General features: G+C 34.2%; 2 protein-coding genes across 2 annotated transcripts; both read left to right on the forward strand.

The window, feature by feature from the left end:
- Positions 1 to 1,041: 1,041 nt before the first annotated feature.
- Positions 1,042 to 10,535, forward strand: LOC138935586 (uncharacterized). The gene is made up of 3 exons (XM_070300265.1): positions 1,042 to 1,237; positions 1,365 to 1,430; positions 10,307 to 10,535. Exons 1-3 carry the CDS (start codon positions 1,136 to 1,138, stop codon positions 10,397 to 10,399), a joined length of 261 nt encoding a protein of 86 aa, XP_070156366.1. The 5' UTR covers positions 1,042 to 1,135; the 3' UTR covers positions 10,400 to 10,535.
- On the forward strand, positions 5,396 to 9,802 carry LOC138935587 (uncharacterized protein DDB_G0283697). The gene is made up of 2 exons (XM_070300266.1): positions 5,396 to 8,370; positions 8,617 to 9,802. Exons 1-2 carry the CDS (start codon positions 6,069 to 6,071, stop codon positions 9,504 to 9,506), a joined length of 3,192 nt encoding a protein of 1,063 aa, XP_070156367.1. The 5' UTR covers positions 5,396 to 6,068; the 3' UTR covers positions 9,507 to 9,802.
- Positions 10,536 to 11,668: the final 1,133 nt, after the last annotated feature.

Raw genomic sequence — 11,668 nt, forward strand, 5'->3', positions numbered from 1 at the left:
ACCGGGCCACAAAACGCGTTCGGTTAACCTTTGCCTCTCATTTTGAGATTTTTTTTCGTCGGTTTCAGCCGACGAAAAGAAAAAAACTGGTCCATCCGGAGAGAGATGCTGCCGTGTCTCTCTCCCTCTGTCGCTATCCACATCGGGGCTAATAAACTCACGACCGCAAAGTATGCATCCAGTTAGCCTTTGACTTTTCGCGCCAAGAGGGTTGACTACGCTCCCCTTTGCCAACTTCGTAATATTTTGAAAGCACCAATTGGCGTTTTAAATATAAGTGCAACCCTCTTTTAAAAGGAGTAAAAATTAATTTTATATTTTGACAAAAATTCGGTCGATGTAATTGTCGCTTTATATAAAACTGAACTTTTTTTCATATATTTCAAAGAATTACGATTTTGTAATTATATTAAATAAATTTTCAAAAAAAAAAAAAAAAAAAAAATTTGATAACATGGCATTTAAATTGTATTAATATTATTTTCCGCGACCTTCGCGCGTAAGCTCATTGTCGCGCTAAAATCGATTTTACCTTAGTTGCCCTCTAACAAAGTGCAGGGAAGCAAATAGCGGAATGGATAACGCAGGAAATTATCGTTGCGCTATTAGATAAGTTTTAAACAAATAAAAAAAGTTTTATTTATTAAACGGTATTATGTAATTATTTTTACATATCTTAAATATACCGATTATTTTATCAAAAGTCATCAAAAATATATCTATACATGATAACGAGCGCATTGCAGGAGACAATTTATCTACTGGGTAGAATCAAGAAAATCTTGATATTAACTGTAGGTGATACACAAATTTTCAAATCGGTCGATGATATCTTTATTAAGCCGAAAATTTGAGTCGAAAAACGAATAAAAAAAAAATAACTTACGAATACAAAATATGACAAAACTATTATTTATTAATAGTATTATGCAAAATTAAAATGTGCGTTTTAAACATTTAATATTTTAGCTAAAAAACCGATAAGATATGTGTTGCCCTCTTTTGTTTCTAAGCAACCCCCTGTCTTACACGTACGCAAACTCACGCGGAGACGTATTGCGACGAACGACAAGTATGGACCTTTAAAGTGACAGCGTCGGACTATCTTAGCCTTCCTGTCACCTCGTATCTTAACATGTACGAATCGAATTCACAGCGAATGTGCAACGCTTCGCAAACCACCGAAAGAGAACAAGCCAAATTGCAGAAGATCAAGGAACTGACAAGCATCTTAAAGGTTCATTCTTCAGCAAGTTGTAAACAAGAAAATTTTTTCTTTCTCACATTTATTTTTATATTGTACTTTTATTTCTCTTCGAATTTCTCTTCGACGTTTCTAAGATTTCGTTCGGTTTATTGCACAGGACACGGATAAGAATCTTACCATTTGCGAAGAAATACTGACGACTTATATAAAGAAACGATTAAAGGTATGCACAAAAAATAATTCTTCTATAATATAGATTTTATTTAATTTCGATTAATTCTATCCTTTATTATATATGAATAATCGTCGCGAGCACTGTATCCTCTTATCGAAACACAATGATACATGAAGTAATCGACAATATACAATTATAATTACTGAGCCCCATAAATATAAAATTTCTATAATATTTACAAATTATGAAATTTCTATAATGCAAATTTTTCATACAAATATAGATATGCTTTGTTATGTTGCTTCCTCAAATGCATTCATAAAATATAATTCAATGACTCACGATGGCGCAAAACTATATATGACGTTTATTGATTATATTAAAAAATTATATTTTAAAAAAATATCAATGTGAGATGCGTACTTTTTTAATGATAGTCGCATATCTAATTCTCGAAATTTACCATCCTTTGTACCAACCATCGTGCAACGATAAGCCCGGATACCAACCGTAGCCGTACAATCCGTAGCTACTCCTCAATCCGCCTAATCGATACCTGAGAAATTGAACGTACATATCAACGTCAGCGCCAAACTGTTATCTCAAGATTTTTACATTCACGCCGCTGACAAGATATTTATCTATACTATTTACCACGGTAACGCGGGAGTGTAAGTGCCATAAGCCACGGGAAGCAAACTTCTTTTTCCTAGTTTCTTTGCCCCTAAAACTTCCTGGACGCTCGGTTGAATTTGAAGATATACGTCATTGTTCTCGGCCATTTTTTCTGCGACGAGAACTCCGTCTCCCGATGCCAAAATAATCAACGATAGCAAAAGCTAAAACAATTGTCGATGCGCAGGCAATGCGAATATAAATCACTAATTTCGAACTATCTTGATTGTTTTGTTAACTAAAATATGTCGATTATGGTATAATAAAAATAATAATATAAAATGAACATTTTCAAAAGAATTGATATTCATTTCTTAAATTAATCCATTTGTGATTGATTTATATTATATGCTAAACGGATTAATAATTTTAAAATTAATTAAAATACGTTTTAATAACAATAATTTTTTGATAAATTTATCGTACAATTACACGTACGTATTGTATTTTCCGAAATTTCAATCATATTTCTTTTTGATAATATTTTATATTCAATATTTCAACCAAATTAGTATATACGAGTTTAATTGTTTACCAGCAGCTTCATATTTTAAGCGTGGCGCGCATTTACGAACTGATGCTGTTTAAGGGTTGATACTTCTTTTATACCGGGCAAGTCGTTCGTTGAATTTATAGTGAATTCTAGATCCGTGTAACTAACTTTCTAGCACATATAATTAACATCCTGACTGACAACTCCGCGAGACTACTCCCATGTAAAGAATCGCCAAATGACATAACGAGTGTCGCGATTCATTACTGAAATCCTCAAAATAAGAATGCGCGATATAAGATAGATGAGAAATTCGAGTATTTTTATTTTAACCTTTATTTCCTAGCATTTGAAAAAAAGTACTATAAAAAAATTAAATCTTAAATACTTAAATAATAACGTAATAAAATTATGAGACAAAATTTCACAAATTATATTACGTCACAAATGCAAAAGAAAAGAAAGATAAAAAGAAGAGAATGTCCTCTTAATTATTGTACAAGATGCAAAAATGCACTTTCACGTAACAACAAGAATTAAACTAAAAAATATTGACGAATTATCATTATATGCTGTAATCGTTTGTATTTTTTACCAGGCAATTCCTTAAAAAAAAATATATATGCTATAAATATTGTAGATCGGCTTCGAAATTTTTAAGGATCTTAAAGAATTTCGCGCAAATTTTTTCGATACTATTATCACTGAATTAAATTTGAAACTCTAATATATTCGTTATAGAAATGATTTTACTTTCTAAATATAAATGTCAATATCTCTTTATTTTATATAAAAATAAATTGAAATATTCTAAAATTACATTCTGGCAAGAATCACAAGTGAAAATTCTACTCATTATTAAAATCAATGCAAGCAGTGTCTATTCCAATTTATATTCAATTGAATAAAAACTTCACCGTATAATAAGATTGTAATATAATGCCGTGAAATTTTTACTTTATACGCAGTGATCGACATCGCGAGATTGTTTCTGATTGTAACGATTGATTTCGTATTTCAATAACAGTCGCTTTGTCGCTGATTACATACTTGTCATTAATTCCATAGCATAATGATGCTTATGACCTAATTCAAAAGCATTCATAATTTCTCATTAAGCATTTCACACTCGTGTGTATTTAAAAATCAAATGTTAACGAAACAAAGAAACCGTGCCTTTCGCATTATCGTTCAATTAAACCAGCATTGCCGTTCATCTTTCATATAAGCTATCTTTAATCCATCCAGTCGTGTAATATCAAGTCGTGCTAATAACGTCGGTTATGCAATCGCGAGCCCTTCCTTAAACGTGCGGCAAGTTTTTGTTTCATCCCTTCCTCGCGAATCCTCGTCCTAAGAGATTTTGTCATCGCCAGACTAGGAAACGGTGACTTTCTCTAGGCATACAGAACAGGTCGTATACTTCTGTCTACTTACGAAAGTTTTCAGCTAGGAAATATCCGAACTAACGCAATGTATCGTCGTCCTTGTCACCAGCCGCGCCAACGATATCGATCGAACGCGACAAACGATATTTCGAATCGACATTTACTCTGTCATCAGCCTTTCGCAATACCGCCATAAATTCCCGTCTTTCTTATTGTCACAATCGATTATAGTCGCGTGCACCGTAATTGTTTTTATGGAATCGCTCGCGCATCAGTGAACATGTATAATATTTTATATAACGCCGACATATTCGACGTAAAGAAATGTAGACATTTATACTTAAATAAATTGCTAAAAAGATCAAATTCCGAAAATCTTTAAATAACTACATTGCACTAATTAAGGTGCGAATAATACTCAAAAAAGACGAAATTAATTTAGGAAATCTTTAAATTTCATATAATTTCATTTAAACCAATTTTTTTTAACAATATATTGTTTTATTCACATTTAATTATCATGCTTCAAAATTTGCCATTTTTCAGATAAACAGCTCGACATAAATTTTTAATTTATCAAAAATTAAGTCGTTTTTTCATTTAACTAGTTTGTTTTTATAAGCGAGAAATGGTTGTTCTTATATTCACTTCCTGCTTCAAATTATAAGCGTGTAAAATTATAAAGCTATTAACTCGTATGTAAGAAAATTTATTACAAAAACAATTTTTTTTTTTTTTTTTTTTTTTTTTTTTTTTTTTTTTCGTATTGGCTTATCGATATTAGTTATCGATGGAATAGAGATTTTTTTTGTACTCATTAGACAAGCTATCATAAGACTCGGAGAGTGAGAAACCGGGAAAGAGAGAAAGAGACAAATCTCGGTACTAAATATAAATTAATTTTACGCCTACACGCACCGGTGAATCCCCTTTCACTTAGGAAGTTATAAATATACAAAAATGCAAATGTTCATGAGAGACAGTCTTTTATAATTTTAACAATTGGACTGATTTTTTTAAATCTTTAAAAATATTTAACAAAAATGTTCTTCCCAATTCTCTATAACAAATAAAATATCTAACTAGAATCAAATTTGCTATAGATAACAATCAATCACAGTCTATATTTATACAGATTAAAAACATTAAATAATTAAGAATTAAATATTCAAAATTAATAAATAAAATAATTAAAAATTAAACATTTAATTTATTAATAATAACATTAATAATAATATAAATCATTATTAATAATATTATATGTAATTTTGTTAATTAAATAAATTATTTTCTTTAATTAAGAAATTTTTTTATTATATGTTGTTCTCAAAATAATACAATATTTAAATCATTGTTTGGCAGTATCTGATAATTTTTTATTTAAAAGAAGTAAATTGCCGTTAACAACGGAAATGATGAAAAATCGAACATAATTTCGCGTTTCCTTTGAAAATAATAGAGTATTGCCATACACGCAGACATATCGTTTTTGTGCATGCAATTAAATTATGGAAGAGTTTGTCCAGCCAAAATCACACGGCCTAATTTTTTTTACATTCCCTTTACTAGTGACAATAATTCATTTGCACAAGCACGGTCCCGCATTTCTCTCGTTCCTGCACCGGTGTCTTATATCGTATCGCTTCAGTTGTCGCAAATCAACGTGTCGGCCCGTGCAATTCAAGTGAAACTCGACATTTCTTTCCGACATTATGCAAAAATTTGTCCCCGCCAGTTAAGCCATTGTTTAGCGAAATCTACGCCGTCGCAATTTGCCGACAGTCATTGTGGAGTTGTCTGAGACAAGAAGCTTTCGCGCGTTCTAACACTTTATCGCTTTAAAAACATTTCTTACGATTGTGACTTTTAAATATCATTTGTCAATAATTATTATATGTTAAATAAAATAATCAAACAATATAACGCAACGTGATTTATGACGTAAAACAAATCGCTTAAAATATAAATGACATGTATGAATCTTCCAAATAAAATAAAGAATAACGATAAAAACCGCGTTGAGTGTTTAATAAATGCAAAAGTGATGTGTCTTAGTTAAATGATTAAAAGTGACTCAACCCGTAGTCTAATTCGATGTTCGGTACGCGATTGTTTTTGATCATCAATTAAATGTTTTACAGAATGGAATCGCGTACTCGAATACTTATTCTCTGTTTATTATATATCGTGCGCGCTTCTCAAGTGCTAGCAGAAGAAAGCGAGTTCAGAGCGAGATTCCCGAGAGCAGAAGACGTCAAAGATCTATCGAGACTAGATACGCTTATGCAGGAAATTAATGGGATCGACAGACAATCCGCGTATAAATTACGCGATAAGAGAGCACTCGGTTTTCTGCTATCAGGTTTGGCCCAGATCTTCGGATATACGGTGACTCCGATTCAAATCGCCTCGTTGCCAAATCCGATGAATATCACGAGATCTGCCGCAATGTCGAACTCGTCCATGATGGGCAACGTTGTCATGGGACAACAAACTGCGTCTACTCGACCGACGTCAATGAACGCCACGGCGCCGGCGCCGAGGCAACAAGAAACTATTAGATTTACCGGCGTATTAAACTTTGGCAATAATTCGGACATTGTAGGGCATCTTCAGCGTTACGAGCAAATCTTTCACGGTCGTCAAAATAATGCGACAGATACGACAACGACGATCTCGCGACCCGTATCGATGCCGATGCCTCCCGCAAAAATTTCGGCGGACCCGACAACAAACTCGGTGACCAGACCGCCTTTGTTGGCGCCATTTTTCGTGAGAATTCCGTTGCCGATCGCGCCTGATCTTCCACCAGCCACAATGCCCATTGAAAATTTCAAGTTTTCGTATCCCGCCCCAGCAGTTTCAATCGAGAGCGAATCAAACGAAGCCGCGGAAATGCCGGTTCGGAAAGAACAGGAAACGATATACAGAAATAAGGAGAACACAGTACGATATACGGTGGAAGAAAAGGATATTTATGACGAGAAAGACGTGATGAAGCCGGTGAACCATCATATTCATCAATTGTACATCGATGAACCGAGCTCGCGGCAAAACGACAAACAGCAACGTAAACAGAAAGAGCGTATCGAGAGACTGAAGGAACAAGAGGAGCAAAGAAGCTGCGATAAGAATACGTATCATAAAGAGAACGTGATAAAAGAGAAAGACAGAAACCGAAAAGAAGAGATCGCTAATCGAAATCGAGAAGAAGAAATCGCTAATGAAAATCGAGAAAAAGAAATCGCTAATCGAAATCGAGAAGAAAAAATTGCTAATCAAAATCAAGAAGAAGAAAGCGATAATCGAAATCGAGAATATCCTTCCAAGTATAAATCAACGGAGAAAAAAAAACCAACATATAACGATAAAGAAGATGAAGACTCCGCCGAAAGGTACGAGGAACATATCAGTCGAGCGAATAAATCTTCGAAACAGCCTCTAAGAGAGGCTGAGAGCGAGGAGGTTGAAGAAGACGATTCTAACGAACAATTTCGCGGATATAAGCAACCTGAGAACTTTGACAAGTATATAGAAATGGGCTACAATCAGCAATTACCTATCGGCGACTACTTCCACAAGGGTGACCCTGAAGTAATCCGCGACAGTTACGGCGAGATATTGGACGATAAAAAACTGGAGGACGACAGAATCGCCGGTTACATCAATATGTTCAAACATCCGTATATATATAATCCGCAGAGTGTTCGCAATCCCGAAGACGCGTCTGAAGAAAACGAAAAGGAACCATCTACCGCAGACGGTTACGATGAACACTTGATTAGACTACAGAAGCTCAAAGAAGAATACGCCTTGCCGAAGATGAAGTATGAAGAATACGACTTGAACGACGAAAGTGAAGAGAAAAGAGACGACAGGGACAACGAAAGAATCCAGAATCGTACATCGACGCGATCAAAAACAGGGCGTGTTCGTGGCAAGCAAAATAATCGCGCGAAAATGCCAACTGGATCGAGCAAGGATATTCTACGCGATGACGGCGCAAAATTCGAGAACACGAAGTCGCAGGAAGAAAGCGGTTTCGTAAAACACATACCTCTAATCGTGCCTATACGCTACATCGATACGAACGACAAGGTGCAGCAAGCAACGACGCGACAGCTGAGTTATGAAGAATCGGATAAATTGCCGAACGTCAGATTGCCCGCAGATAACGTCGATTCCATGCAAACGCTCGCCAATAAGAAACTGATTCCGCAGATCGGTTTGCCCGAAAGACCGCGAAAATTGCACGAAGGCGAGCACAAAGAATTGCAAGTCTGGCCGCCGCCCTTCGATTACGCCTTCGACAATACAGCACCGACGAACACCATTATTTCACCCAATTCGCAAAACTATCCTTCAAATTATTACCAACATGTAAAAAATATCGCGGCAGATGACGCCAACAGCGACAACTCTTCGGAACAACCTTCCGGTTACCCGGTCAACATTATTTCACCCAATTCACAGAAATATCCTTTAAATTATTACCAACATGTAAAAAATATCGCGGCAAATGACGCCAACAGCGATAACTCTTCGGAACAACCTTCCGGTTACCCGGTCAACATTATTTCACCCAATTCACAGAAATATCCTTTAAATTATTACCAACATGTAAAAAATATCGCGGCAAATGACGCCAACAGCGACAACTCTTCGGAACAACCTTCCGGTTACCTGGTAGTCGTTGGTAATCCGTATCAATATCCCTACAACGTTTATTACTTCCCCAACGAAGATATAAATCCGCAAAATCATCCTCATCCCAATACCGAGAACACATATCAGCAAAATCAAATCCACGCTCCTCAACAAAATATTAATCAACAGTTTACTCGAGCGAATTCTAATCTTATCGAACACAACTTGAATGAGACAACGAGAGATCACTATCATCAACCTCACCAAGTTCCAATCAATGTTCTCGATCGTTACAGATATATTGTTGGCGAAAGTACTCCCGAGGCCAAGGGATCGGTTAATATCGACACGAGAGATCAAATTCCTAATGTAGAAAACTGGTCGAGTAGAATATATCAATCGCGATCGAGAGCCGAGCAATCTCCTCCGGTTCTCGCACAGTTGCAGAATGTGGCATCTTCAAATCAAAACGTGCACAGCAGGTCTTCAAATTCGCGTTATTTACGACCAGTAAGGAGACAAAAAAGATCTCGATCGGAGGACCAAAGCAAGGATGATAAAAAGGTGAAGATTCTTCAACCGATCCCGACAAGCAAACCTTTCGACGATCCCCAGAGCGCGCACGACTTCTTCGGCTTCAACAAGGACGATTATAGCTTTACAGGCGAAAGCAGCGACGCATTGAAAGTTGCCGAGGAGAATGGCAAAATCGCGAAAGAATCGGACATGCCCCTCGATCCGGTCGTTTATCATCACGATAACGAAAGTGTCATGAAACACGCCGACGAACCGGAAAATGACACGGAGAAAGCCAAAGTTACAGAATACAGGAACAATGTGGCCACTTTGAAGGTATCGGAGCAGAGGCAATTAAAACCGAACGGACCGATCCATTACGTAGAATTTGTACGCAATATATAATTTCGATATCTTATAGAAAAAATTCTAGAAAAAATATGCGACGCCTTGTTAATTTGTATATTATTAATAAAACTTATTTCGTGATATGGAAAATTTATCACATATCTCATATAGCATCTGTTGTTGACAAAAAATTTGTCAAATTATATTTAATCTCAGTTTGAATAAAATTTGCGTTATTAAAATATTATTAATTGTTAAATAAAATAATGACGTATAATAAAAACATATGTATAATTTATATATTATAATAAATTAATATATATACACGTATATACTATAGTACTCACCCTTTTTCTTTTCCTCTCCATTCTTTCCTATTATTATACATATTGTAAAATATACACATTTTCATACAAAATAAAATTTTCACGACAAAGAAAAATTGTATATATTACAATCCCGACAAAGAAAAATATATATTAAAAAATTTAAAAAATTTTCCAGACAATATCAGAATTTTTTTCAGCGGGTAAATCATTGATTATATAATATTATACTCATTTAATATTGTAAATCACAAATCCAGTAACGTTCTCCAATGTCTAATTAAAAGAGAGAAAATAATATAATTTCTTTGCTTCATTTTTTGGTTAGAGATTTAATTTGTAATTAAATTATTTAATATTAAATATACTTAATGATATTTTAATGATAAAAGTTTCAAATTTTAAATCTATATCGATAAATATGTAATTATTTATCTCTAAAAAGAATCTATCATAATTGAAAGGAAAAAATTTTTACAGCGCTCATCTTACGTATGAAAATATCTTTTAGCTCTCGTACATGTGTTGCAGGAAAAAAGAGAAGAGATACAAAGAAGAAACGAGCTGGAAAATAGAATGGCCGAAATACTAGAAAATCTAAAAACGCGGTTGTTGGTTGAATAAAGCAAATCTTAAATAATGCATCTGTATATTATGTGACTTATATGGATAATATATTATCATTTGCGTAATTTGTTATTACGTTCTATATCTCGTAAAATAAATAAAATTATACGTTCTATTAATATCAATTTATCTTATTAAATCAGTTTCTCTTTCTTACTAAAATGCAATCAAAGTGCAATTTTATTAACTTTATATGTACAAATATCTTTGTAAGCAATAATTATTCGCGCGCGAATAAATAAAACACGATGCTCGACAAAAGATCCTTTTCCAGATACAAATAAAATGAGAAATTGAATTTCTTGAATTTACACGAGCTCAAAATTCTTTCCAGCTAGTATACGTAATTTGACGTCAAATGACGTCATCTGGACGTTAAATAATGTTATTTTGACGTCAAATTATGTGCATTTGCTACCTCGATTGTCTCTTACTACGTTGACACTAACATATTTATGGTGCATTATCACATATTACGTAAAATTTCGATATTTTACAATCTTACCTTCTCCCAATCTGAAGAGAGAGGAAGAGAGAGAGAGAGTGACAGACATACGGTCGAAACTCATCGCTGCGTTCTTTCCGATGAATGTCCACACGAAAAATACATTGCACTTGAAATAGGTAAACGCGCAAAAGTCATTTAAAATCCTACACGATCCCGGATTTACGAAATATATCCGACGATTTTTTTTTATCACCTAGCTTACGGAACGTACGATCGGAACGATTCAAGATCGATGCATATAATCTGTCCAGTGTATAAAACAAATATAACTTGCATTAATTATCGTTTATCAACATCGAGTATCGTATGCGTTAACAGTTTTCAATCGCGAATACATATCTTCCGCATGTTTTTTCCGCAAACAACGATACGAAATGCAATATTCACGCGCGTTTCATACAATGTCGGCTTTACCTGCATGAAGTTGTTGCTGTTTAATAACGCCATCTAATTCGTCTTAAAGGCTAGAATTACGTAGCTAAAGTCATTTCTCGACTGTCGGTAAAATTATCATTTGGTTTGTATCCGTACTATATACCGACAAACTGTCAAAAAACAGATGTCGCGTGTATGATTTTTATTTAATATAACAGGTAAAATAGAAGAATTAAATATATATATATATGTACAATTTTTAAAACGGATGTCTATTCTAGTCTATTTCTCCGATTTTATCAACGACTCTTTGATATGAAAAGACATACGGTTAAATGTATGTGTGTGAAAACATTTTTACGATATATATTTTAAAAATAAAT

This window comes from Polyergus mexicanus, unplaced genomic scaffold (assembly GCF_030449975.1).
Source record: "Polyergus mexicanus isolate NDT 795.1 unplaced genomic scaffold, iyPolMexi1.0 SCAF_8, whole genome shotgun sequence".
Lineage (NCBI taxonomy): Eukaryota > Metazoa > Arthropoda > Insecta > Hymenoptera > Formicidae > Polyergus > Polyergus mexicanus.